The sequence below is a fragment of the Gadus morhua genome, chromosome 16 (genome assembly GCF_902167405.1).
Source record: "Gadus morhua chromosome 16, gadMor3.0, whole genome shotgun sequence".
Classification (NCBI taxonomy): domain Eukaryota; kingdom Metazoa; phylum Chordata; class Actinopteri; order Gadiformes; family Gadidae; genus Gadus; species Gadus morhua.
Genome location: NC_044063.1, coordinates 11867355 through 11892997, shown reverse-complemented (window position 1 = coordinate 11892997; position 25643 = coordinate 11867355). Strand labels below are relative to the sequence as shown.

Here is a 25643-nt window from a genome sequence, read left to right as displayed (position 1 = left end):
AAGGGTCTTGAGAAGAGCAATACATTTCTTTCTGCTTCCGATACGTTTTTGCGGGAGCCAATCACCAAGCTGGCTTTTCCCCCTGGCGCACTACTGGCTGGTTTAACAAAATGACGACAGGGAAGCGACGGCAAGCAGCCAATTGCGTACAGAGTCATTTGAATTAGGCCCATTGATCACGCCGCTTGTGCTGAAGAAAATGACAGCAGCTTCCCCAGACCAACGTGCAATCTACGATTGAGCTTGGTCTGGCAATAGCCAGGCTACCATAGAGCGGTTCAGTCTACGTCAGATTGATGTGGAAGTGGAAGAACCAGAGACGTCAGCGGACCCGACGCAGTCGTTTGAGATTCATAATATTGTCTAGAGGCGCACACAGCTTTTGGTCATAATATATATTAGATGATATAGATATCGATGTATAATATGATATTATTTAGATATAGAGCTCCAGGACTCCTGCCTGGAGCACCCGGAGTGTTCTAGAATATTTACAGAACACGGACAAAAGCTGTGTGCGCCTCTGGATGATATTATTTATCTGAGCCATTGTGATACATCCACTGTCAACACTAGCCCATGGTACCGTGGCCGCAAGCTGCTTAGGGCCACACCCCACCCTCCACCCTGACCCGCCTCTTAAAAACAGCAAATTTGTTGAAAGCTCATTGTGGGACTGGCTCGTAGTGGCTGTAATTATGCACCAAGGCTGAATTTCTTGAACGTCTTCAAAATACCGTAAAAAGGGCACACTAACAACTATATATAAGCATCCATAAAGCAGCATGCCATGGGATCTTTAAACCACTGTTTGTGTGTGTGTCTTTGTGTTTGTGTCTTTGTGTGTGTGTATGTATGTGTGTGCGTGTATGTATCCATATTTGTCTGTGTGAGTGTGGGTCATTGTGTGTGTCTTGAGTGTGTGTATGTGCGTGTTTGAGTCAGTATTTCTATCTGTGTGTGTGTGTCGGTCTGTGCGCGCATTCATTTTTGGGAGCAAAAAAAAACAGGGCTGTAGTACAACGACCCACCCTTTTCAGAGGAGTAGTTGGGGCTAGGAGTAATGATGTGCACCTGTGAATCAGTTTGAGATGCCGGTCGCTGGGGTTGGCGGGCATGGGCTGTGAATACCTTGGGTGACTGCTTGCAGTCCTAGTTATAGATTACAGTTTTACTTACTGACTGAAAGTTTTAAACTCACCTCATCACAGTTACTAGGATGTAAAGGCCAAAAAAGGAAGATGGGGGTTTATTTGTATGTAATAACGTTAACATGATTATAAATGATGAATTATGATAGCTAAAGCACTTTAGAATAAAGATGGAAAATAAGAAACCAAGAGGCCAGGATGGCACAAAGAACACATGTCACACTCATGAATGCTGAAGTCTTTATTGGAAAATTTATTTTTTGGACTATGAATAGAAACTTCTGTAAAACTAACTCTTCTTCTCCATCATATTCTTTTTTGTGTTTCTTTCTGGTTTCAACAATATTATGTAGCATTTTGGAACAAAAATACAAAAAAGTAACCCAAAACTAGAGGCCAGGATAGCAAATATTTCCACAGCCACACTGAACTTCCCAGGAGAACTAACATAAGCAGGGATGAAGGTCATCCAGACTGCACAGAATATCAACATGCTGAAGGTGATGAATTTGGCCTCATTGAAGTTATCAGGCAGCTTTCTGGCCAGAATAGCCAGTATGAAACATAACATAGCTAGGAGTCCTATATAACCCAACACAGCCCAGAAACCTATAGGGGATCCCAATGCACATTCTAGAATGATCTTATCTTTAAAATGTCTTAAATTCTTAAACGGATAGGGAGGGTTCGCTGTTACCCAAACTATGCAAATCACAACCTGTATAAAAGTAAAAGCTAGAACAACGATTCTTTGTCGACGAGGTCCAAACCATTTCATTAGATTACTTCCGGGTAGTGTTGCCTTAAAGGCCATTAGCACGGCAAGAGTTTTCCCCAGAACACAAGAGATACAGAGGACAAAGGTGATCCCAAAAGCTGTGTGGCGAAAAATACAGGACCAGTCTGAGGGACGGCCGATGAAGGTCAGAGAACACAGGAAACACAGAGTCAAGGAGAAGAGCAGCAGGAAGCTCAGCTCAGAATTGTTGGCCTTGACGATTGGAGTATTCCTATGTCTAAAGAAAATGAATGCCACTGTAGCAGTCAAGCAGGCTCCTAACAAGGAAGACAGTGTGAGAATTGTCCCCATGATTTCAGTGTATGACAAAAACTCAGTTTCCTTTTTCTCACATTCGTCTCTTCTCTTATTGGACCAGAACTCAGGATGACATCTAACACAGGTGATTGAATCTAAAATTCAATAAAAAATATGAGGTAGAATCATTACATTTATTAAAATAGCATTAGTAACATTATATAATTTAAGCATTTTTTTTAATGATCTTGTTTTGCCAGTTCTCTCATTTATTTTCTACTTTTGTTTGGAATGCACAATTATTCATATATATGGTAAACCATATATATGTTTTTACCAATATATTTCATCATATTCAGTGTAACTTTCATAATGGACACATTATTATATAATGTGTCCTTTATGACTAAATGAATTCATAATGGATATATGACTGCATACATTGCAGTCAAATGATTGCGATGTAAAAGTAAACACAAATGATTATATTTATGGCTGTAATCCTACATTCTCTTGAGCCTGGCTTTAGTACCTGTTTTGTTACTGACTTCCCCCTCTGCACACGGTATACAGTCATAGCAGCAGACAGGCTTTCCTTTCTGGAGGACCTTTCGAGTTCCCAAAGCACATGTCCCACTGCAGACTGAAATAGGTACCTGCATGTGAAAACACAGTCAGAGGACTTTCAACTGTATTTAAAATTGAACATACAATGATGTTTAAACATCATTCATAGACTGTGCTGATCAATATTTAATGGAGCAAATTAACTTAACCTGTTTTGAGTTATTTGCCCACGTCAATGTTAGGTTATCTATATGAAGCTGTTTTTCTTCAGGCAGAGACGCATCAAAGAGGCCAACAGTAACAAACTCCACACTGCCATCCTTCTTGGGCTGCCAATTTATGATGTCATACTTTGCAGCTGGGTCTCCATACTGATTGAAGTAAACCTCTTCTCCATCTTTTGTTTTAAACCTTATTTTTTTTAAATGCTGCAAAATCTGACGACAAATGATTAATTTTAGCACATTGATCACATTTAGGGCCTATCTAAATCTCCAATCAACGAGTAATTTACAGTTAATCACATTTTGTTTATAACTCACCACTTGCGGATCTGATGCTATAGTGTTGCTACATGTGTCTCCACAGCCAATAATTGTATGAAGAGTGTGGGCAACTGCATACACTGCTTTATATACATTGTTAAAGATTGGCATAAGTGACATATCATGGAAGCTGTTTTTTATCTGTGTCAGATCCTCATAACCAGTACACTGTTTGAGTGTTTTTTCTGTTTGATTTATATGATTAAAAATACAACCAAAGGTTTTCTCCCAGAACTCTATGAACAATTTATTTCCAGAGGAGTTGAGTGGCTTCACATCCAAAATGAACTCTCTAAGGCCAGTGACATGGGCCTTTCGGATGGCAAGGCCGATGGAGCCATCCAGGATGTAGTGGCCCTTCGCTTGTGCATTTTGGGAATCTGATATCCAGCTTTCAGTGCCTACCCATTGGTACCCTGTGAGGTTGTGATGTGCAAACTCCTCAATTAGTACATCCATATCCATATGATTGACAAACGCAATAATAACTTTAGAAGTAGAACCTTTAATGGTCTCTATAATCTTCTGCTTTTGTTCTGGTGGATCTGTTCTGATAAAAGGCAATGAGTACTCAAGACAGATTCCGAGCTCTGTTGCTGTATCTATGAATATGGCCATTCCATTGTTTCCATAGTCATCGTTTGATCTAATAGCCCCTACCCAGGTCCATCCAAAGTGCTTGACCATTTGGGCCAGGGCTCTGCTCTGGTAGTAGTCACTGGGTATGGTTCTGAGGAAGGATGGATACCGGACTTTGTTGCTAAGACAAGCACATGTTGCAAAGTGGCTGACCTGGGGGACAGAAAAAAAAACATCACAAATTCAGTTTTCAAGTTAGAATTGCAGATAAGGTGAAAGAAATTGAAAGAATACAGAACTATCAGCATACAGAAAAATATACAGATTTTGTATGTTCAGGAAAGAGGTAACTTTGTAAGACTTTACCAATGGAGTGTGAAAGGGCCCAATAACTGTGGATATTGCCATGCAAGGAGAAGACGAGGTCACTCCTACAATGGCAGGGACAGATCCACTGCAAGGTTTCTCTGACATGGAGGCCATTTCCTCATTGCCATTAATCAAAGACAGCGCGACTTTAACTGCCCGTGCAATTGAACCACATAGATCATACAATTTATAACCTAGTTTAATGCCAGGCAGAATGTCTGTGCTGTTGTTTATCTCCTCAATGGCAAACAGCATCACCTGGGCATACTGGATCGCTCTGAAATTCAGACTTCAACCAAAGGGTTTTTATTACATATATAATCGAATACATGTTCATTAGAATTTGGTAAATCTATATATGTATATGATTTCAAACTACCTTATACACTGTAGTGGAAGTGGTCTGTGCACGTAGGTCGACTCCACAGTCTTGAAGGTGCTGTGGAAGGAGAAGATTCCACCCAAGATGATGTCTCCAGTCTTGAAGAGCTGGGGCTCCTCTGGCTCCCCCATCAGGCTGCACACTCGCTCCTCAGACTTGGAGAAAGACGCCACGAGCAAAAGCTGTAGAAGAGCCAAACCCTGCTCTGACCACCTTTGTGTGGGGAGCATACCTAACATGGGTGGCATCACATGCAGCAAAGAACATGGCTGATACAGCACTGGTATTTATATCAAAGAGGAGTGCATCAAATATAGTAATCTGACCATATGAGGGGGGGGGAGGGGGAAACAAAGATTTATTTTATAAAAATGTAATGCAGTGAAAGCGCAATGGATTAATGGTCTTCCATTAAATTTCCTGTGATTAATGAATCAATGTTATTCAAGCCATGCAGTATTGAAAATTAAACACAAATCATTCAACACTATTGCATTTTCTATGTTTCACGATTATCAGCCCTCATATGATTTACCCTAAGAAACTAAAAACCAGAGAAATCCCAGTCAGTTTTTTAGATCAAGCCAAAGTATAGATGACTAGCTAAACTAGAAATGTAGTAAGTTGCTGCAGTTTAATATAGTATTTAAATCGTAATATTTTGGTTCTTAGTGGATCTTTTGCATTGGCACTATTAACCACAATATTTGACTACAGTTATATGTCATTGAGACGGCATTGTTCGTATCACAAATACAATCAATGCACTTGTATTTTGTAATATATCAGAGCAAATGTTCGATATAATTAATAATTTTTCATGATTCAACTGTTTAATTTTAAACCTGCTTCATATTTTTTGGTTGGTCTCATTGTCTTCTGGAGAGGTGGCTACCACAAATGCTAACCATTTCCAACATTGTGGAGCCTAACGTCAATATTAAACCTTGAAACACAATGTAAAGCTAAAACAGTTGCGTTATTTCTTATTACACTGGCGCTACAATGATTAATAGATTGGAAACATGATTGTTAAGTACCGGGCGTCTATGTGACGACCCCAGTATCTATGGCTAGAGGCTAGGTGCTTGCTACATATCTGGTGTAGTTCCAGTAGAAGCTAAATGCTAAAAACAATGCTTTAAAACAATATTTTATCGTCATGCTATCTATACAAACGATATGTCATATGAAATCTAAGACTCCACATAGAGTCCAACGGTATAGCCTCTTCATTTTGTGAGCCTATCTCGATTACCTAGATGTGAAGGGTTACATACTTTTCCAAGTTATTACCACACACACAAACACACAAACACACACACACACACACACACACACACACACACACACACACACACACACACACACACACACACACACACACACACACACACACACACACACACAGTGTGTGGCTTTATTACAACATAATTCCAACTTTACTTTGCACTACAGCACTCACCACACTTTCTGCAGGAAATGTATCTTCTAGTTTGAATTTCACATTCTTAATATAATAATATATGATCAATAATTGAAAGGATAGCTACAGCACTTTGAAATAAAGACAGCAAATAACAAACCAAGAGGCCAGAATGGCACGAAGAACAAATGCCACGCTGATGAATGCTAAAGACTTTATTGGAAAACATATTTCTTGGACCATGAATATAAGCTTTTGTAAAATTAACTCTTCTTATCCATCATATTCTTTTTTGTGTTTCTTTCTGGTTTCAACAATATTATGTAGCACTTTGGTATAAAAATACAAAAAAGTAACCCAAAACTAGAGGCCAGGATAGCAAATATTTCCACAGCCACACTGAACTTCCCAGGAGAACTGACATAAGCAGGGATGAAGGTCATCCAGACTGCACAGAATATCAACATGCTGAAGGTGATGAATTTGGCCTCATTGAAGTTATCAGGCAGCTTTCTGGCCAGAAAAGCCAGTATGAAACATAATAAAGCTAAGAGTCCAATGTACCCCAACACAGCCCAGAACCCTATAGGGGATCCTAATGCACATTCTAGAATGATCTTATCTTTAAAATGTCTTAAATTCTTAAACGGATGAGGAGGGTTGGCTATTAACCAAACTATACAAATCACAATTTGTATAAAAGTAAAAGCCAGAACAACAATTCTCTGTCGACGAGGTCCAAACCATTTCATAAGATTACTACCGGGTAGTGTGGCCTTAAAGGCCATCAACACAGCAAGAGTTTTCCCCAGAACACAAGAGATACAGAGGACAAAGGTGATCCCAAACGCTGTGTGGCGAAGCATACAGGACCAGTCTGAGGGACGGCCGATGAAGGTCAGAGAACACAGGAAACACAGAGTCAAGGAGAAGAGCAGCAGGAAGCTCAGCTCAGAGTTGTTGGCCTTGACTATTGGAGTATTCCTATGTCTGAAGAAAATTAATGCCACTGTAGCAGTCAAGCAGGCTCCTATTAAGGAAGACAGTGTGAGAATTGTCCCCATGATTTCAGTGTATGACAAAAACTCAGTTTCCTTTTTCTCACATTCGTCTCTTCTCTTATTGGACCAGAACTCAGGAGGACATCTCACACAGGTGTTAGAATCTAAAATTCGAAAAAAATATAAGTTGGAGTTATTACATTTATTAAAATATTTTTTTTATGAAAGAGAGTAGCACGATGATATAAAATAAGTATTTTTTTCAATTATCTTATTTGGCGAGTTCTCTTATTTAGTTTCTACTTTTCTTTGGAATGGACGGTTTATTCATCCCTGAATATGTTAAACAATACATATGTTTATACAAATAAATGTTGTTATAGTAAGTGTATCTTTTATAATGGACAATTTTTCATGTGACAGCAATGTAAAAGTAAACACAAATTATTATTTTCATGACAATAATCCTACATTCTCCTGAGCCAGACTATAGTACCTGTTGTGTTACTGACATCCCCCTCTGCACACGGTATACAGTCATAGCAGCAGACAGGCTTTCCTTTCTGGAGGACCTTTCGAGTTCCCAAAGCACATGTCCCACTGCAGACTGAAATAGGTACCTGCATGTGAAAACACAGTCAGAGTAGTTTCAAATGTATTTGAAATTGAACAAACAATTATGGATAAAAATTCTTCACGGGGTGTGCTGATCAATATTTAATGGAAAAACAGAACTTAACCTGTTTTGAATTATTTGCCCACGTCAATGTTAGGTTATCTAGATGTAGCTGTTTTTCTTCAGGCAGAGAGGCATCAAAGAGACCAACAGTAACAAACTCCTCACTGCCATCTTTCTTGGGCTGCCAATTTATGATGTCATACTTTGCAGCTGGGTCTCCATACTGATTAAAGTAAACCTCTTCTCCATCTTTTGTTTCAAACCTTATTTTTTTTAAATGTTCCAAAATCTGATGACAAATGCTTAATTTTAGCATATTGTTCATATCCAGGGTTTATTTAAATCACCAGTCGTCATTTACAGTTAATAACATTTTGTTTATAACTCACCACATGCGAATCTGATGCTATAGTGTTGCCACACGTGTCTCCACAGCGAAGAATTTTATGAAGAGTGTGGGCAACTGCATACACTGCTTTATATACATTGTTAAAGTATGGCATAAGTGACATATCATGGAAGCTGTTTTTTATCTGTGTCAGATCTTCATAACCAGTACACTGTTTGAGCGTTTCTTCTCTTTGATTTATAGGATTAAAAATACAACCAAAGGTTTTCTCCCAGAACTCTGTGAACAATTTATTTCCAGAGGAGTTGAGTGGCTTCACATCCAAAATGAAGTCTCTAAGGCCAGTGACATGGGCCTTTCGGATGGCAAGGCCAATAGAGCCATCCAGGATGTAGTGTCCCTTCGCTTGTGCATTTTGGGAATCTGATATCCATCCCTCAGTGCCTACCCATTGGAAACCTGTGAGGTTGTGGTGGGCAAACTCCTCAATTAGTATGTCCATATCCATATGATTGAGGAACGCAATAATAACCTTGGAAGTAGAACCCTTAATAGTCTCTATAATCTTCTTTGTTTGTTCTGGTGGATCTGTCCTGAAAAAAGGCAATGAGTACTCAAGACATATTCCGAGCTGGGAGGCTATTTCTATAAATGTGGCCATTCCATTGTTCCCATAGTCATCATTTGTTCTAATAGCCCCTACCCAGGTCCAACCAAAGTGCTTGACCATTTGGGCTAGGGCTCTACTTTGGTAGTAGTCACTGGGTATGGTTCTGAGGAAGGATGGATACTTGACTTTGTTGCTAAGACAAGCACATGTTGCATAGTGGCTGACCTGGGGGACGGATACAAAATTATCAGAATTGCAGTTTTCAAGTTAGTATTGCAACTAAGGTGAAAAAAAGTAGCGAAAAGAACAGAACTAGAAGCATGCAGAAAAAAAGCCAAATTTTGTATGTTCAGGAAAGAGGTTACTTGGAGAGACTTTACCAATGGAGTGTGAAAGGGTCCAATAACTGTGGATATTGCCATGGAAGGAGAAGACGAGGTAACTCCTACAATGGCAGGGACAGATCCACTGCAAGGTTTCTCTGACATGGAGGCCATTTCCTCATTGCCATTAATCAAAGACAGCGCGACTTTAACTGCCCGTGCAATCGAACCACATAGATCATACAATTTATAACCTAGTTTAATGCCAGGCAGAATGTCTGTGCTGTTGTTTATCTCCTCAATGGCAAACAACATCACCTGGGCAAACTGGATCGCTCTGAAATTCAGACTTCAACCAAAGGGTTATTATGATTACATATATAATCAAATACATGGCCATTAGAATTTGGTAAATCTACATATGTATATGATTTAAAACTACCTTATACACTGTAGTGGTAGTGGTCTGTGCATGTAGGTGGACTCCACAGTCTTGTAGCTGCTGTGGAAGGAGAAGATTCCACCCAAGATGATGTCTCCAGTCTTGAAGAGCTGGGGCTCCTCTGGCTCCCCCATCAGGCTGCACACTCGCTCCTCAGACTTGGAGAAAGACGCTACGAGCAAAAGCTGTAGAAGAGCCAAACCCTGCTCTGACCACCTCTGTGTGGAGAGCATAACTAACATGGGTGGCATCACATGCAGCAAAGAACAATGCTGATACAGGACTGGTATTTATATCAAAGAGGAGTGTGAAAAATATAGTAATCTGACCGTATTGATCCCTCCTGGGGGGGGGTTAACAATCACGTTGTTATGTGTCATTTAGATGGCGTTATTCGCATCACAAATACAATCAACACACTTGTATTTTGTTATATATCATAGCAAATATTCAATATAATTAATAATTTTTTCATGATTCAACTGTTTAATATAAAACCTGCTTCTTATTTTTTCAGTTGGTCTCATTGTCTTCTGGTGAGATGGCCTTAACAAATGCTAACCGTTTCCGACATTGTGAAGCCTAACGTCAATATTAAACCTAGAAACAAAATGTAGAACTAAAACAGTTACGGTCTTTCTTATTATACTGGTGCTACAATGATTAATAGATTGGAAATATGATTGTTAAGTACCAGGCGTCTATGTGACGACCCCCGTACATATGGCTAGAGGCTAGGTGCTTGCTACATATCTGGTGTACTTCCAGTAGAAGCTAAATGCTGAAAACAATGCTTTAAAACAACATTTTATCGTCATGTTATCTATACAAACGCTATGTCATATAAAATCTAAGACTCCACATAGAGTCCAACAGTATAAGCCTCTTCATTTTTTGAGCCTATCTCGATTACCTAGATGTGAAGGAATAAGGTGAGTACCATACTTTTCCAAGTTACTACCACACACACACACACACACACACACACACACACACACACACACACACACACACACACACACACCGGACACACACACACACACACACACACACACACACACACCGGACACACACACACACACACACACACACACACACACACACACACACACACACACACACACACACACGGTGTGGCTTTATTACAACTTATTTCCAACCTTTCTTTGCACTACAGCACCCACCGCATTTTCTGCAGGAAATGCATCTTCTAGTTTGAATGTCACAATCTTAATATAATTACATATGATCAATTATTGAAATGATAGATATAGCACTTTGAAATAAAGATAGAAAATAACAAACCAAGAGGCTAGGATGGCACAAAGAACAAATGTTACGCTGATGAATGCTAAAGTCTTTATTGGAAAACATATTTTTTGGACTGTGAATATAAACTTTTGCAAAACTAACTCTTCTTATCCATCATATTCTTTTTTGTGTTTCTTTCTGGTTTCAACAATATTATGTAGCATTTTGGAATAAAAATACAAAAAAGTAACCCAAAACTAGAGGCCAGGATAGCAAATATTTCCACAGCCACACTGAACTTCCCAGGAGAACTGACATAAGCAGGGATGAAGGTCATCCAGACTGCACAGAATATCAACATGCTGAAGGTGATGAATTTGGCCTCATTGAAGTTATCAGGCAGCTTTCTGGCCAGAAAAGCCAGTATGAAACATAACAAAGCTAAGAGTCCTATGTACCCCAACACAGCCCAGAACCCTATAGGGGATCCTAACGCACATTCTAGAATGATTTTATCCTTAAAATGTCTTAAATTCTTAAACGGATAGGGAGGGTTGGCTATTAACCAAACTATACAAATCACAACTTGTATAAAAGTAAAAGCTAGAACAACGATTCTCTGTCGACGAGGTCCAAACCATTTCATAAGATTACTGCCGGGTAGTGTGGCCTTAAAGGCCATCAACACAGCAAGAGTTTTCCCCAGAACACAAGAAATACAGAGGACAAAGGTGATCCCAAACGCTGTGTGGCGAAGCATACAGGACCAGTCTGAGGGACGGCCGATGAAGGTCAGAGAACACAGGAAACACAGAGTCAAGGAGAAGAGCAGCAGGAAGCTCAGCTCAGAGTTGTTGGCCTTGACTATTGGAGTATTCCTATGTCTGAAGAAAATGAATGCCACTGTAGCAGTCAAGCAGGCTCCTAACAAGGAAGACACTGTGAGAATTGTCCCCATGATTTCGGTATATGACAAAAACTCAGTTTCCTTTTTCTCACATTCATCTCTTCTCTCATTGGACCAGAACTCAGGATGGCATTTTACACAGGTGATCGAATCTAAAATTAAATGAAATATACATTCAATTATCACATTTATTGAGAGACATTTTTTTATGAAAGAATGTAGCATGATGAGGAAAAATGTAGCATTTATAAATGTATTTTGTCTCACTAGTCTTGTTATTTACTTTCTAATATTGCTTAGAATGTTTAGTGTATTCATCTAATTTTTGTGTAATTATAATCAGTGTAATATTAGTAATGGAGACTTTTTCACATGAATGCATGTCAAATAAACATAGTTGTGGCCCACAGCATTAATAATGGTCTTGTTTGTGCAAGAGACCAACAGGGCTTGAGCACTGTATTGCTTAGCCTACTCCACTCATTCCTTGGCAATAACCACTTCCTTAAGGAAACACATATCAAAGTTATAGGATGCAACTTTACTTACTCTGCATTTACTGTATAAATGCTCCATTAACAAATTCATAGTAACTTTCTTGTGATGATTAACTGCCTAAAAGAATGGTTGACAACTAATTCATATATTTATGGCACTACCCTACATTATCTTGATTAACACTATAGTACCTGTTGTGTTACTGACTTCCCCCTCTGCACACGGTATACAGTCATAGCAGCAGACAGGCTTTCCTTTCTGGAGGACCTTGCGAGTTCCCAAAGTACATGTCCCGCTGCAGACTGAGATAGGTACCTGCATGTGAATACACAGTCAGAGTTGATTCCACTGTACTGATCTGAACTTGACTGTGCTGATCATTATTTAATGGAAAAAATAACTTAACCTGTTTTGAGTTATTTGCCCAGGTCAAGGTTAGGTTATCTAGATGTAGCTGTTTGTCTTCAGGCAGAGACGCATCATAGAGGCCAATAGTAACAAACTCCACACTGCCATCCTTCTTGGGCTGCCAGTTTATGATGTCATACTTTGCAGCTGGGTCTCCATTCTCATTAAAGTAAACTTCCTCTCCCTCTTTTGTTTTGAACCTAATTTTTTTTAAATGCTGCAAAATCTGATGGCAAATGCTTAATTTTAGCACAATGTTCGCATTCAGTGCCTTTTTAAATCACCAATCTACAGAATAATTTAAAGTTAATCACATTTGTTTATAACTCACCACTTGCGGATCTGATGCTATAGTGTTGCTGCACATGTCTCCACAGCCAAGAATTTGATGAAGAGTGTGGGCAACTGCATACACTGCTTTATATACATTGTTAAAGATAGGCATAAGTGACATGTCATGGAAGCTGTTTTTTATCTCCGTAAGGTCTTCAAAACCTGTACATTGTTCTAGATTTTCTCCTGTTTGCTTGTTATGATGAAAAATGCAACCAAAGGCTGTCTCCCAGAACTCTGTGAATAATTTATTTCCAGAGAAGTTGAGTGGTTTCACATCCAACATGAACTCTCTCAGGCCAGTGACATGGGCCTTTCGGATGGCCAGGCCAATAGAGCCTTCAAGGATGTAGTTGCCCTTTGCAATAGCAGTTTGGGAATCCGATATCCAGCTTTCAGTGCCTATCCATTGGAACCCTGTGAGGTTGTGGTGGGCAAACTCCTCTATTAGTACATCCATATCCATATGAGAGAGGAACCCAATAATAACCTTGGAAGAGGAACCCTTAATGGTGTCTATAATCTTCTGCTTTTGTTCGGGTGAATCTGTCCTGAAAAAAGGCAATGAGTACTCAAGGCAGATGCCGAGCTGTGTGGCTATTTCTATAAATGTGGCCATTCCATTGTTCCCGTAGTCATCATTTGTTCTAATAGCCCCTACCCAGGTCCAACCAAAGTGCTTGACCATTTGGGCTAGAGCTCTACTTTGGTAGTAGTCACTTGGTATGGTTCTGAGGAAGGATGGATACTTGACTTTGTTGCTAAGACAAGCACATGTTGCAAAGTGGCTGACCTGGGGGGACAGAGAATAATATCAGAAATGCATTATTACAGATCAGAAAAACGTACAAAGTGAGAAATTAACACAAATGAAAAGATTCAGACAGCTAGAACCGTAAAAAAAGACACATGATATCTCAATGTTCAACCAAGGATTATTTTGAAACACTTCACCATTGGGGTGTGAAAAGGTCCAATTACTGTGGATACAGCCATACAGGGGGAAGATGAGGTCACTCCTATAATGGCAGGGACAGATCCACTGCATGGCTCCTCAGACATGGTGGCTGTTTCCTCATTTCCATTGATCAAAGAAAGTGCGACTCTGACAGCTCGCGCAAGTGAACCACATACATCATACATCTTGTAGCCTAGTTTAATGCCAGGCAGAAGGTCTGTGCTGTTGTTTATCTCCTCAATGGCAAACAGCATTGACTGGGCAAACTGGAACGCTCTGAAATTCAGACTTGAACCAAAGGGTATTTATTACATATAACATCAAAACATGTCCTTTAGAATTAGTTAAATCTATATGTATATATACAATTTTAAACTACCTTATACACTGGAGTGGTAGTGGTCTGTGCATGTAGGACGACTCCACAGTCCTCCAGCTGCTGTGGAACGAGAAGATACCACCCAAAATGATGTCTCCAGTCTTGAAGAGCTGGGGCTCCTCTGGCTCCCCCATTAGGCTGCATGCTCGCTCCTCAGACTTGGAAAAGGACGCCACGAGCAAAAGCTGCAGAAGAGCCAAACCCTGCTCCGACCACCTCTGTGTGGAGAGCATACCTAACATGGGTGGCATCACATGCAGCAAAGAACAAGGCTGATACAGCAATGGTATTTATATCAAAGAGGAGTGTATCAAATATAGTAATCTGACAGTATTAAACCTTCTGGGGTAGGGGGTAAACAATTTGTTCAGGTGAGCACACTTGTTAAACCAAACGTTACCCATTTATTTAATAAAAATGTAATGCAGAGAAAGCAAAATGGAATCGTTATGAATGCTTTTAGATAAGTTAACTGGCAGATATGCCCATAAGTTGATTAAGGTTAGTATGATGGAAACGCAAACATAAATGATGTGACAATATTATATTTGTTTTATTGTTATGATTATCAGCCCCCAAGTGATGGAGCCTAATAAGTCTCAAAACTAGGTCAGGTTTCAGCTCAAACTATAGCACATAGGACTTAACTAGATAGTTTCTTGATGCAGTTTGACGTAGTATTTGCATGTTTTTGCTGTGATTGGAGCATTTGCATTTCTACTATTGATCACCGTATTTATATACATGGTGTTGTTACATTGAGACGAATATGAATGTCAGTGTGGGAAGAAAATGTGTGTCAGAGCAGTAGAAGGAGGCAGTCTTGTTTCTGTTCTGTTTTCATTAGAAATGATCCACTTTGATGATAATGAGACGGCACCATATTATCTTTGTGCAGAACATTATTTCATTTCCTTTGAGTTTACTGACTGAACATTTTAAAACTCGTTGTATCATTTTTAACAGGGAGCAATTGGCAAAAAGGCAAGATGGGTGGTTATTTGAATCTCTTTATGATTATATTTTAATAAGTAATTAAAATGATAGCTATTGTTCTTTTGAATAAAGCTAGAAAAGCACAAATCAAGCTGCAAAGATGGCAAAAATATAATTTGTCCCAGTCATTCATGCTACAGTCATTAATGAAATATATATTATTTAACTATGAACGAGTACATCTACTAATCTAACTCTTCTTATCCATCATGTTCTTTTTTGTGTTTCTTTCTGGTTTAAACAATATTATGTAGCATTTAGGGAAGAAAATACAAAATAGTAACCCAAAACTAGAGGCCAGGATAGCAAATATTTCCACAGCAACACTGAACTTCCCAGGAGAACTGACATAAGCAGGGATGAAGGTCATCCAGACTGCACAGAATATCAACATGCTGAAGGTGATGAATTTGGCCTCATTGAAGTTATCAGGCAGCTTTCTGGCCAGAAAAGCCAGTATGAAACATAATAAAGCTAAGAGTCCTATGTACCCCAACACAGCCCAGAACCCTATAGGGGATCCTAATGCACATTCTAGAATGATCTTATCTTTAAAATGTCTGAAATTCTTAAATGGATAGGGAGGGTTGGCTGTTAACCAAACAATACAAATCCCAACTTGTATAAAAGTAAAAGCCAGAACAACAATTCTCTGTCGGCGAGGTCCAAACCATTTCATAAGATTGCTACCGGGTAGTGTAGCTTTAAAGGCCATCAACACAGCAAGAGTTTTCCCCAGAACACAAGAGATACAGAGGACAAAGGTGATCCCAAACGCTGTGTGGCGAAGCATACAGGACCAGTCTGATGGACGGCCGATGAAGGTCAGAGAACACAGGAAACACAGAGTCAAGGAGAAGAGCAGCAGGAAGCTCAGCTCAGAGTTGTTGGCCTTGACTATTGGAGTATTCCTATGTCTGAAGAAAATGAATGCCACTGTAGCAGTCAAGCAGGCTCCTATCAAGGAAGACAGTGTGAGAATTGATCCCATGATTTCAGTAAATGACAGAAACTCAGTTTCCTTTTTCTCACAATCATCTCTTCTCTCATTGGACCAGAACTCAGGATGACATCGCACACAAGTGATAGAATCTAAAATTCAATAAAATAAGGTATAAACATTAGATTTCATGAACATTTTAAGGAAAGTAGTAACATTGTGTAAAATACATAACAATCTTATGATTATTAAAGGTGCCGTGTATAGAATTGAGTGTCATTAGGAACAGACTTGACAAATGGAATATAATAATCATAACTAAGTTTGTTTTATTAGTGTTTAATCCCATGAAAATAAGAATTGTGTTTTTGGCACCTTCGAATGCACCCTCTATATCTACACTGAGGAAAGGTCATTTTCAATGGACCCTGCCACTTTGGACCCAAATTGTACTACGGACGCCCAGAATGGACAAAAGACTCTAGAAGTTGCGCATCTTTAATTGACAATCATACCCTATCTTACTTGTAAACTTTGACCTATACTTTTTCGGACAGCTAAACTAAATACAATTAAGGAATCCATCAAGGATTCCCATCACTTAACTTTTGGCAACTTGATACTGTCTTAGATGATGAAATCATTTTGGTGGAACCGACTGACACATTACCGCCAAGTACAGGCCCCCGTAACCCTTCCTACATCTTTGTAAAGGGAGGGGTGGATATTAAGAAGGTGGTAATCGGCAACCTCACCGCTAGATGCCAATAGTTCCTACATACTGGACCTTTACAATGTAATCTAAAACTGCATTGCTTTCTCTAAGGTCTTCTGGATTGTGATGAGAACCCATGATAAAAATAAATGCAAAAAAACTTCACTTTTTAAGCATCAAAGCGCAATAAGTATTTTTTTAACAACACTAATTCACTTGAAAAGGGCTTTTGAAGCTCTCCTAACCCCCATAGTATGTTGATACTTTGCAAGTTAAGAACCAAGATGCAGGTTATTAACAGCTTCAAAAGCCATTTCACATTGTCCTTCAAAACACTTGTTGTCAACACATATGGTCTGTGGAAACAGAAGAATATAATAGTCACCTCCAACCAGTTTGGCTGTTTGTTTTCAAGCAACTGACTAATGTGAATGCCAATTATGAAATTGTGATCTTATGCATAGATTGTTAGACGATAGATGTTCATGATTGGGATATTTACATTACAGTCATAATGGAAGGATAATCTAACTGTCATGATAAATTACTTGCAGATAAGTGCCATAGATGAGTAAATAGAAGTGTCTCAATGCATTATCTTGTTTGATTTACAGCTGCTGGGTAACATAAAGTGCTAGGCCGTTTAATTATTTAGACTGCTTCACTAATTGCTAATCAAGCTACACTGCCTTTATGAAACAGTCCATAGATAAAGTTATAAGCCTCCCCTGTCTTTAATCTGCTTTGACACTTCTGTGAAAGGGTTCCCTAATTGAACTAAGAGCAATGCTAGTACCTGTCCTGTTACTGATTTCGCCTTCTGCACACGGTATACAGTCATAGCAGCAGACAGGCTTTCCTTTCTGGAGGACCTTGCGAGTTCCCGAATCACAGGTTCCACTGCAGATGGACACCGGTACCTGCATGTGCAAAACATATTTTATAAAGGGGTCTGAGGCCTGGGTTTATTATTGTGCCAAAACAAGTTGTACCTTTTTTGAGTTATTTGCCCAATTAAACGTCTTGTTATCTAGATTGAGTTGTTTGTCTTCAGGCAGAGAAGCATCATAGAGACCGATAGTAACAAACTCCACACTGCCATCCTTCTTGGGTTGCCAGTTTATGATGTCATACTTTGCAGCTGGGTCTCCATTCTCATTAAAGTAAACCTCCTCTCCCTCTTTTGTTTTAAAATTAATTTTTTTGATATTTTGCAAAATCTGAAAATAGATGCTTGATTTATTATTCATCATGTATTTCCTTCAGACAAGTTTTTTTTATAACAGCGTTTACGTTACATTTATATTATATAGCATTATGTGTATAACTGACCGTGAATGGATCTGGTGATGCAGTGTTGCTACACTTTTGCCCACAGCCAAGAATATTATGAAGACTGTGCGCTATTGCATACACTCCTTTATATACATTGTTAAAGATAGGCATAAGTGACATGTCATTGAAGCTATTTTCCAACCCTGCGATATCTTCATAACCAGTACACTCTTTCTGACTGCCTGCTGTTTCTTTTGTCCATTTAAAGCTACAATGAAAAGCGGTCTCCCAGAACTTTGTGAACAATTTCTCTCCAGAGGAGTTGAGTGGTTTCACATGCAACATGAACTCTCTCAGTCCAGTGACATCAGCCTTTGGGATGGCAAGACCAACCGAGCCATCAAGGATGTAGTGACCCTCTGTCGTAGCAGTTACAGAATCTGATATCCAGGCCTCCGTGCCTACCCATTGGTAACCTGTGAGGTTGTGGTGGGCAAACTCCTCAATGAGTATTTCCAAATCCATGTGTGACAGGAAGGTGACAATTACCCGAGAAGTGGAACCCTTAATGATGTCTATTATTCTCTTTATCTTTTCTGCTGGATCAGTTCTGAAAAATGAGACTGAGTACTCAAGGCAGATGCCGAGCTGTGTTGCTGTGTCTGTGAATATGGCCATTCCATTAGTCCCATAGTCATCACTAGATCTGATGGCCCCTACCCAGGTCCAACCAAAGTGCTTGACCATTTGGGCTAGGGCTCTACTCTGGTAGTAGTCACTGGGTATGGTTCTGAGGAATGATGGATACTTGACTTTGTTGCTAAGACAAGCACATGTTGCAAAGTGGCTAACCTAGGGGATAGAGAGGAACGATATAACAAATGTGTTATTATAGATAAGTTACACAAAGTGAATATAAAAATCAACATAAAACTACAAATTTAGAAGCAAATGCTTTTGAAATATATTCTATGATTAGGCTCGAGATTATTTTATGAAACCCTTTACCAGTGGGATGTAGAAAGGTCCTAAGACGGTGGATATAGCCATGCAGGGGGAAGAGGAGGTTTCTCCCATAATGGCAGGGACAGAGCCACGACAAGGTTTATCAGACAAGGAGGCTGTTTCCTCATTAACATCCGTCAAAGCCAGCGCCACTCTCACAGATCGTGCAATTGAACCACATGCATCATATATCATATATCCCAGTGTAATGCCGGGCAGAAGGTCGCTGCTGTTGTTTATCTCTTCAATTGCAAATAGCATCGCCTGGGCATACTGGAACGCTCTGAAATTAAGACTTGAATCAAATGGTTAAGGATCCAAATACGCATGTATCATATGACTTTAAATTTGATGTGAAACCTTAAATGATGAAATGCAATGTATATGTATGTATATAGACATGCAACATTTTTTATTACCTAGTGCACTGCAGTGGTAGGGGTCTGCGCTCGTAGGTCGGCTCCACAGTCTTCCAGTTGCTGTGGAACGAGAAAATACCACCCAAGATGATGTCCCCAGTCTTGAAGAGCTGGGGCTCCTCTGGCTCCCCCATCAGGCTGCACACTTGCTCCTCAGACTTGGAGAAAGACGCCACGAGCAAAAGCTGTAGAAGAGCCAAACCCTGCTCTGACCACCTCTGTGTGGAGAGCATACCTAACACGGGTGGCATCACATGCAGCAAAGAACAAAGCATACACAGTAGTGGCCTTTATAGGGAGTTTGATACATGATGTATTGGGACAATAATTCTAATCTGTATGGTGTTTTGTGTGTGTGTGTGTGTGTGTGTGTGTGTGTGTGTGTGTGTGTGTGTGTGTGTGTGTGTGTGTGTGTGTGTGTGTGTGTTTGTGTGTGTGTGTGTATGTATGTGTATGTGTATGTGTGGGGGGGTGGGGGTGGGTGTGTGATAGTTTTTGTGTGTGTGTGTGTGTGTGTGTGTGTGTGTGTGTGTGTGTGTGTGTGTGCATGCACATGCACATGAAGAGAGGTCATGAATGAGCTCTCTTCTTCTTGTATGAGTCATTGTAGAGAGTATGTAGGGAAGGTTGGCAATCTGCTCCAGTAGTGTCTACATTTGACCTGACCCCATGAATCAGGACAGCCAAGCCGCTAGGGAACAGTGTAGCATAAGGCTGACGTATGTTCATAAGGAACTTATGGGGGTTGTTTTTTACAAGTACTGTTGGCTACTTTTAATTATGACTGCTATGTCGGGGATGATATGATAGTTGTGCAATTGAAACAACTCAAAGCATACCGTATATGTATTTTAACTGGCTAGATTAAGGCTTTTCTAGTTTTTATTTATTTATTTTATTGTAGCCTTTATTTTTGCCAATCTAGCGTGAAAGACTTTACTGTAACTCAAAGTTGTGTTGGTGAAATTATGCCCGGACAAGCACAGACGTTTCCATGGTTATTTTATTTCGTTACTTTACCCATGTTTTTGTACAAGGAATCAAGTACATGAAAAATATGACATCAAGATAATGTAAATTGCATTAATAATTTACACTGATAATATATTCTTTCTTCAATAATAATTTTTGCACATTAGTATCATTGCAAGCATAAAAACACAGTGGCCCATAACTTAATTTTACATTTTACTAGTAACATCATTCATGGCTTGGTGAAAGGAGATTCGTTATGTTGCCATGATTTTTATATAATTACATAGTTTGCATTATGTGAAATGTGGTCAAACTTTAATTACAGTAGTTATTATATATGATATATATTTATGTACATCCACTTCAAAGAAAACCACCTTTCCAATGTTGTAGAATACAGTGTGTATGTATAATGCAATGTCATCTATAATGTTCTTTGTGTTATCTGGCCCATCAAATGTTTCTCTGTATTTTCTCTAATGTAAGCAATATAATGTAGCGCTTGGAATCTAACTCTTCTTATCCATCATGTTCTTTTTTGTGTTTTTTTCTGGTTTCAACAATATTATGTAGCATTTTGGGAAAAAAATACAAAATAGTAACCCAAAACTAGAGGCCAGGATGGCAAATATTTCAACAACCACACTGAACTTCCCAGGAGAACTGACATAAGCAGGGATGAAGGTCATCCAGACTGCACAGAATATCAACATACTGAAGGTGATGAATTTGGCCTCATTGAAGTTATCAGGCAGCTTTCTGGCCAGAAAAGCAAGTATGAAACATAACAAAGCTAGGAGTCCTATATACCCCAACACAGCCCAGAACCCTATAGGGGATCCTAATGCACATTCTAGAATGATCTTATCTTTAAAATGTCTTAAATTCTTAAACGGATAAGGAGGGTTGGCTGTTAACCAAACAATACAAATCCCAATTTGTATAAAAGTAAAAGCCAGAACAACAATTCTCTGTCGTCTTGGTCCAAACCATTTCATAAGATTACTACCTGGTAGTGTAGCCTTAAATGCCATCAACACAGCAAGAGTTTTCCCCAGAACACAAGAGATACAGAGGACAAAGGTGATCCCAAACGCTGTGTGGCGAAGCATACAGGACCAGTCTGAGGGACGGCCGATGAAGGTCAGAGAACACAGGAAACACAAAGTCAAGGAGAAGAGCAGCAGGAAGCTCAGCTCAGAGTTGTTGGCCTTGACTATTGGAGTATTCCTATGTCTGAAGAAAATGAATGCCACTGTAGCTGTCAAGCAGGCTCCTATCAAGGAAGACAGTGTGAGAATTGATCCCATGATTTCAGTAAATGACAGAAACTCAGTTTCCTTTTTCTCACAATCATCTCTTCTCTCATTGGACCAGAACTCAGGATGACATCGCACACAAGTGATAGAATCTAAAATTCAATAAAATAAGGTATAAATATTAGATTTCATGTCAAATTGGAGGAAAGTAGTAACATTGTGTAAAATACATAACACTCATATGATTATTAAAGGTTCTGTATATAGAATTAAGTGGCATAAGGATCGGAATTGACAAATGGAATATAATAATCATAGCTAAGTATGTTTAATTAGCGTTTAATCCCATGGAAATAAGAATTGTTGTGTTTTTGCAACCTTAGAATGCACCCTCTATATCTACACGGAGAAAAGGTCATCTTCAATGGAGCCTTCAACTTTGGACCCGAATGTTACTACAGAAGCCCAGAATTGACAAACAATACTGGAGGTTATGCATCTTAAATTGACAATCATACCCTATGTTACTTGTAAGCTTTGACCTATACCTTTGTGGACTAAATTTACCTAAACACAATTGTTTAATCTATCAACGATTCCCATCACTTAACAATCGGCAGCATGATGCTGTTTTATATGAGGAAGTCATTTTTGTAGAACCAACTGACACATTACCGCCAAGTATAGGACCCCGTAACCCTTCCCACCACCTTTGTAAAGGGAGGGGTGGATATTCAGTTGGTGGTAATCTGCAACCTCACCGCTAGATGCCAATAGTTCCTACACACTGGACCTTTACAATTTAATCTAAATATGCATTGCTTCCTCTAAAGTGTTCTGGATTTGTGATGAGAATCCATGATAAAAATGAGTGTGAAAAACCTTCACTTTTGAACCATCAAGGCGCAATAAAAAAAAAAATGATCCACTCTAATTCACTTGAAAATAGCTTTTGATGCTATTCTAAACCCCATAGTATGTTGATACTTTGCAAGGTAAGAACCAAGATGCAGGTTATAAACAGCTTCAAAAGCCATTTCACATTGTCCTTCAAAACACTTGTTGTCAACACATATGGTCTGTGGAAACAGAAGAATATAATAGTCATCTGCAACCAGTTTGGCTGTTTGTTTTCAAGCTACTGACCAATGTGAATGCCAATTATGAAATTGTAATCTTATGCATACGTAGATTGTTAGACGATAGATGTTCATGATTGGGATATTTACATTACAGTCATAATGGAAAGATAATCTAACTGTCATGATAAATCACTTGCAGAAGATATGTGCCATAGATGAGTAAATAGAAGTGTCTCAAAGCATTATCTTGTTTGATTTACAGCTGCCGGGTAACATAAAGTGCTAGGCTGTTTAATTATTTAGACTGCTTCACTAATTGCTGATCGAGCTACACTGCCTTTATGAAACAGTCCATACATAAAGTTATAAGCCTCCCCTGTCTTTAATCTGCTTGACACTTTTGTGAAAAGGTTCCCTAATTGAACTAAGAGCAATGCTAGTACCTGTCGTGTTACTGACTTCGCCTTCTGCACAGGGTATACAGTCATAGCAGCAGACAGGCTTTCCTTTCTGGAGGACCTTGCGAGTTCCCGAATCACAGGTTCCACTGCAGATGGACACCGGTACCTGCATGTGCAAAACATATTTTATAAAGGGGTCTGAGGCCTGGGTTTATTATTGTGCCAAAACAAGTTGTACCTTTTTTGAGTTATTTGCCCAATTAAACGTCTTGTTATCTAGATTGAGTTGTTTGTCTTCAGGCAGAGAAGCATCATAGAGACCGATAGTAACGAACTCCACACTGCCATCCTTCTTGGGCTGCCAGTTTATGATGTCATACTTTGCAGCTGGGTCTCCATTCTCATTAAAGTAAACCTCCTCTCCCTCTTTGGTTTTAAAATGAATATTTTTGATATTCTGCAAAATCTGAAAATAAATGCTTGATTTATTATTAATCATATATTTCCTTAATTAAGAGATTTTTTTTTTTCAAATAACGTTTACGTTACAGTTATATTATATAGCATTATGTGTTTAACTCACCGTAAATGGATCTGGTGATGCAGTGTTGCTACACTTTTGCCCACAGCCAAGAATATTGTGAAGACTGTGGGCTATTGCATACACTCCTTTATATACATTGTTAAAGATAGGCATCAGTGACATGTCATTGAAGCTATTTTCTAATCCTGCGAGATCTTCATAACCCGTACACTCTTTCTGGCTTCCTGCTGTTTCCTTTGTCCGTTTAAAGCTACAATGAAATGCAGTCTCCCAGAACTGTGTGAACAATTTCTCTCCAGAGGAGTTTAGGGGTTTCACATCCAACATGAACTCTCTCAGCCCAGAGACCTCGGCCTTTGGGATGGCAAGACCAACCGAGCCATCAAGGATGTAGTGACCCTCTGTCGTAGCTGTTACAGAATCTGATATCCAGGCCTCAGTGCCTACCCATTGGTAACCTGTGAGGTTGTGGTGGGCAAACTCATCAATGAGTATTTCTAAATCAGTGTATGACAGGAAGGTGACAATAACCCGAGAAGTGGAACCCTTAATGATGTTGATTATTCTCTGTATCTTTTCTGATGGATCTGTTCTGAAAAATGAGACTGAGTACTCAAGGCAGATGCCGAGCTGTGTTGCTGTGTCTGTGAATGTGGCCATTCCATTAGTCCCATAGTCATCACTAGATCTGATGGCCCCTACCCAGGTCCAACCAAAGTGCTTGACCATTTGGGCTAGGGCTCTACTCTGGTAGTAGTCACTGGGTATGGTTCTGAGGAAGGATGGATACCGGACTTTGTTGCTAAGACAAGCACATGTTGCAAAGTGGCTAACCTAGGGGATAGAGAGGAACAATATAAAAAAAATATTATTATAGATTAAAATTTCACAAAGTAATTATAAAAATCGAATTAAAAATACAAATTTGGAGGTAAATGCTTTTGAAATATTTTCTATGATTAGGCTCGAGATTATTTTATGAAACCCTTTACCAGTGGGATGTAGAAAGGTCCTAAGACGGTGGATATAGCCATGCACGGGGAAGAGGAGGCCTCTCCAATAATGGCAGGGACAGAGCCGCGACAAGGATTATCTGACAAGGAGGCTGTTTCCTCATTAACATCCGTCAAAGCCAGTGCCACTCTCACAGATCGGGCAATTGAACCACATGTATCATACATCATATATCCCAGTGTAATGCCGGGCAGAAGGTCGCTGCTGTTGTTTATCTCTTCAATTGCAAATAGCATCGCCTGGGCATACTGGAACGCTCTGAAATTAAGACTTGAATCAAATGGTTAAGGATCCAAATACGCATTTAGTTCCACCCCATATGACTTTAAATTTGATGTGAAACTTTGAATGATGAAATACAATGTATATGTACAGACATGCAACATTTTTTATTACCTAGTGCACTGCAGTGGTAGGGGTCTGTGCGCGTAGGTCAACTCCACAGTCTTCCAGTTGCTCTGGAAGGAGAAGATTCCACCCAAGATGACGTCGCCAGTCTTGAAGAGCTGGGGCTCCTCTGGCTCCCCCATCAGGCTGCACACTTGCTCCTCAGACTTGGAGAAAGACGCCACGAGCAAAAGCTGTAGAAGAGCCAAACCCTGCTCCGACCACCTCTGTGTGGAGAGCATTACTAACATGGGTGGCATCACATGCAGCAAAGAACAAAGCATAAACAGTAGTGGCCTTTATAGGGAGTTTGATACATGATGTATTGGGACAATAATCCTAATCTGTATGTGTGTGTGTGTGTGTGTGTGTGTGTAGGTGTGTAGGTGTGTGTGTGTGTGTGTGTGTGTGTGTGTGTGTGTGTGTGTGTGTGTGTGT

The 25643-nt window shown here is 39.5% G+C and overlaps 5 protein-coding genes across 5 annotated transcripts; all 5 read right to left on the bottom strand.

Annotated features, from left to right (window-relative positions):
* Window positions 1–1440: 1440 nt before the first annotated feature.
* LOC115560861 (extracellular calcium-sensing receptor-like) lies at window positions 1441–4820 on the bottom strand. Its single transcript, XM_030380482.1, has 6 exons — window positions 4627–4820; window positions 4245–4536; window positions 3297–4091; window positions 2964–3191; window positions 2720–2843; window positions 1441–2342 (listed from the first exon to the last, which is right to left on the bottom strand). Exons 1-6 carry the CDS (start codon window positions 4758–4760, stop codon window positions 1441–1443), a joined length of 2475 nt encoding a protein of 824 aa, XP_030236342.1. The 5' UTR covers window positions 4761–4820.
* Window positions 4821–6697: 1877 nt separating this feature from the next.
* On the bottom strand, window positions 6698–9608 carry LOC115561127 (extracellular calcium-sensing receptor-like). The gene is given in 7 exon segments (XM_030380948.1): window positions 6698–6744; window positions 6747–7220; window positions 7553–7676; window positions 7797–8024; window positions 8125–8919; window positions 9075–9366; window positions 9460–9608. Coding segments are annotated over 7 exon segments (2094 nt in total). The 5' UTR covers window positions 9594–9608.
* Window positions 9609–11246: 1638 nt separating this feature from the next.
* LOC115561126 (extracellular calcium-sensing receptor-like) lies at window positions 11247–14393 on the bottom strand. The gene is given in 7 exon segments (XM_030380947.1): window positions 11247–11293; window positions 11296–11769; window positions 12307–12430; window positions 12522–12749; window positions 12855–13649; window positions 13811–14102; window positions 14194–14393. Coding segments are annotated over 7 exon segments (2094 nt in total). The 5' UTR covers window positions 14328–14393.
* A 986-nt stretch (window positions 14394–15379) lies between these two features.
* LOC115560855 (extracellular calcium-sensing receptor-like) lies at window positions 15380–19677 on the bottom strand. Its single transcript, XM_030380475.1, has 6 exons — window positions 19544–19677; window positions 19128–19419; window positions 18177–18971; window positions 17837–18064; window positions 17641–17764; window positions 15380–16281 (listed from the first exon to the last, which is right to left on the bottom strand). Exons 1-6 carry the CDS (start codon window positions 19675–19677, stop codon window positions 15380–15382), a joined length of 2475 nt encoding a protein of 824 aa, XP_030236335.1.
* Window positions 19678–21027: 1350 nt separating this feature from the next.
* On the bottom strand, window positions 21028–25363 carry LOC115560859 (extracellular calcium-sensing receptor-like). The gene is made up of 6 exons (XM_030380480.1): window positions 25215–25363; window positions 24797–25088; window positions 23844–24638; window positions 23499–23726; window positions 23303–23426; window positions 21028–21929 (listed from the first exon to the last, which is right to left on the bottom strand). The coding sequence occupies exons 1-6, from the start codon at window positions 25346–25348 to the stop codon at window positions 21028–21030; spliced, it is 2475 nt and encodes an 824-aa protein (XP_030236340.1). The 5' UTR covers window positions 25349–25363.
* Between the last annotated feature and the right edge of the window lie 280 nt (window positions 25364–25643).

What these genes read in the sequence shown, in the direction of transcription:
- LOC115560861 (XM_030380482.1), bottom strand. Translation starts at nt 4,760, where the DNA reads ATGGGGGAGCCAGAGGAGCCCCAGCTCTTCAAGACTGGAGACATCATC. An exon ending in GGGCAAATAACTCAAAACAG is followed by an intron (nt 2,844 to 2,963) that starts GTTAAGTTAATT and finishes TTTCACATGCAG; the next exon opens with GTACCTATTTCAGTCTGCAG. An exon ending in GGAAGTCAGTAACAAAACAG is followed by an intron (nt 2,343 to 2,719) that starts GTACTAAAGCCA and finishes ATTGAATTTTAG; the next exon opens with ATTCAATCACCTGTGTTAGA.
- LOC115560855 (XM_030380475.1), bottom strand. Translation starts at nt 19,677, where the DNA reads ATGGGGGAGCCAGAGGAGCCCCAGCTCTTCAAGACTGGGGACATCATC. An exon ending in GACCTTTCTACATCCCACTG is followed by an intron (nt 18,972 to 19,127) that starts GTAAAGGGTTTC and finishes TCTATCCCCTAG; the next exon opens with GTTAGCCACTTTGCAACATG. An exon ending in CGAAATCAGTAACAGGACAG is followed by an intron (nt 16,282 to 17,640) that starts GTACTAGCATTG and finishes ATTGAATTTTAG; the next exon opens with ATTCTATCACTTGTGTGCGA.
- LOC115560859 (XM_030380480.1), bottom strand. Translation starts at nt 25,348, where the DNA reads ATGGGGGAGCCAGAGGAGCCCCAGCTCTTCAAGACTGGCGACGTCATC. An exon ending in CTACCACTGCAGTGCACTAG is followed by an intron (nt 25,089 to 25,214) that starts GTAATAAAAAAT and finishes ATTTGATTCAAG; the next exon opens with TCTTAATTTCAGAGCGTTCC. An exon ending in GGGCAAATAACTCAAAAAAG is followed by an intron (nt 23,427 to 23,498) that starts GTACAACTTGTT and finishes TTGCACATGCAG; the next exon opens with GTACCGGTGTCCATCTGCAG.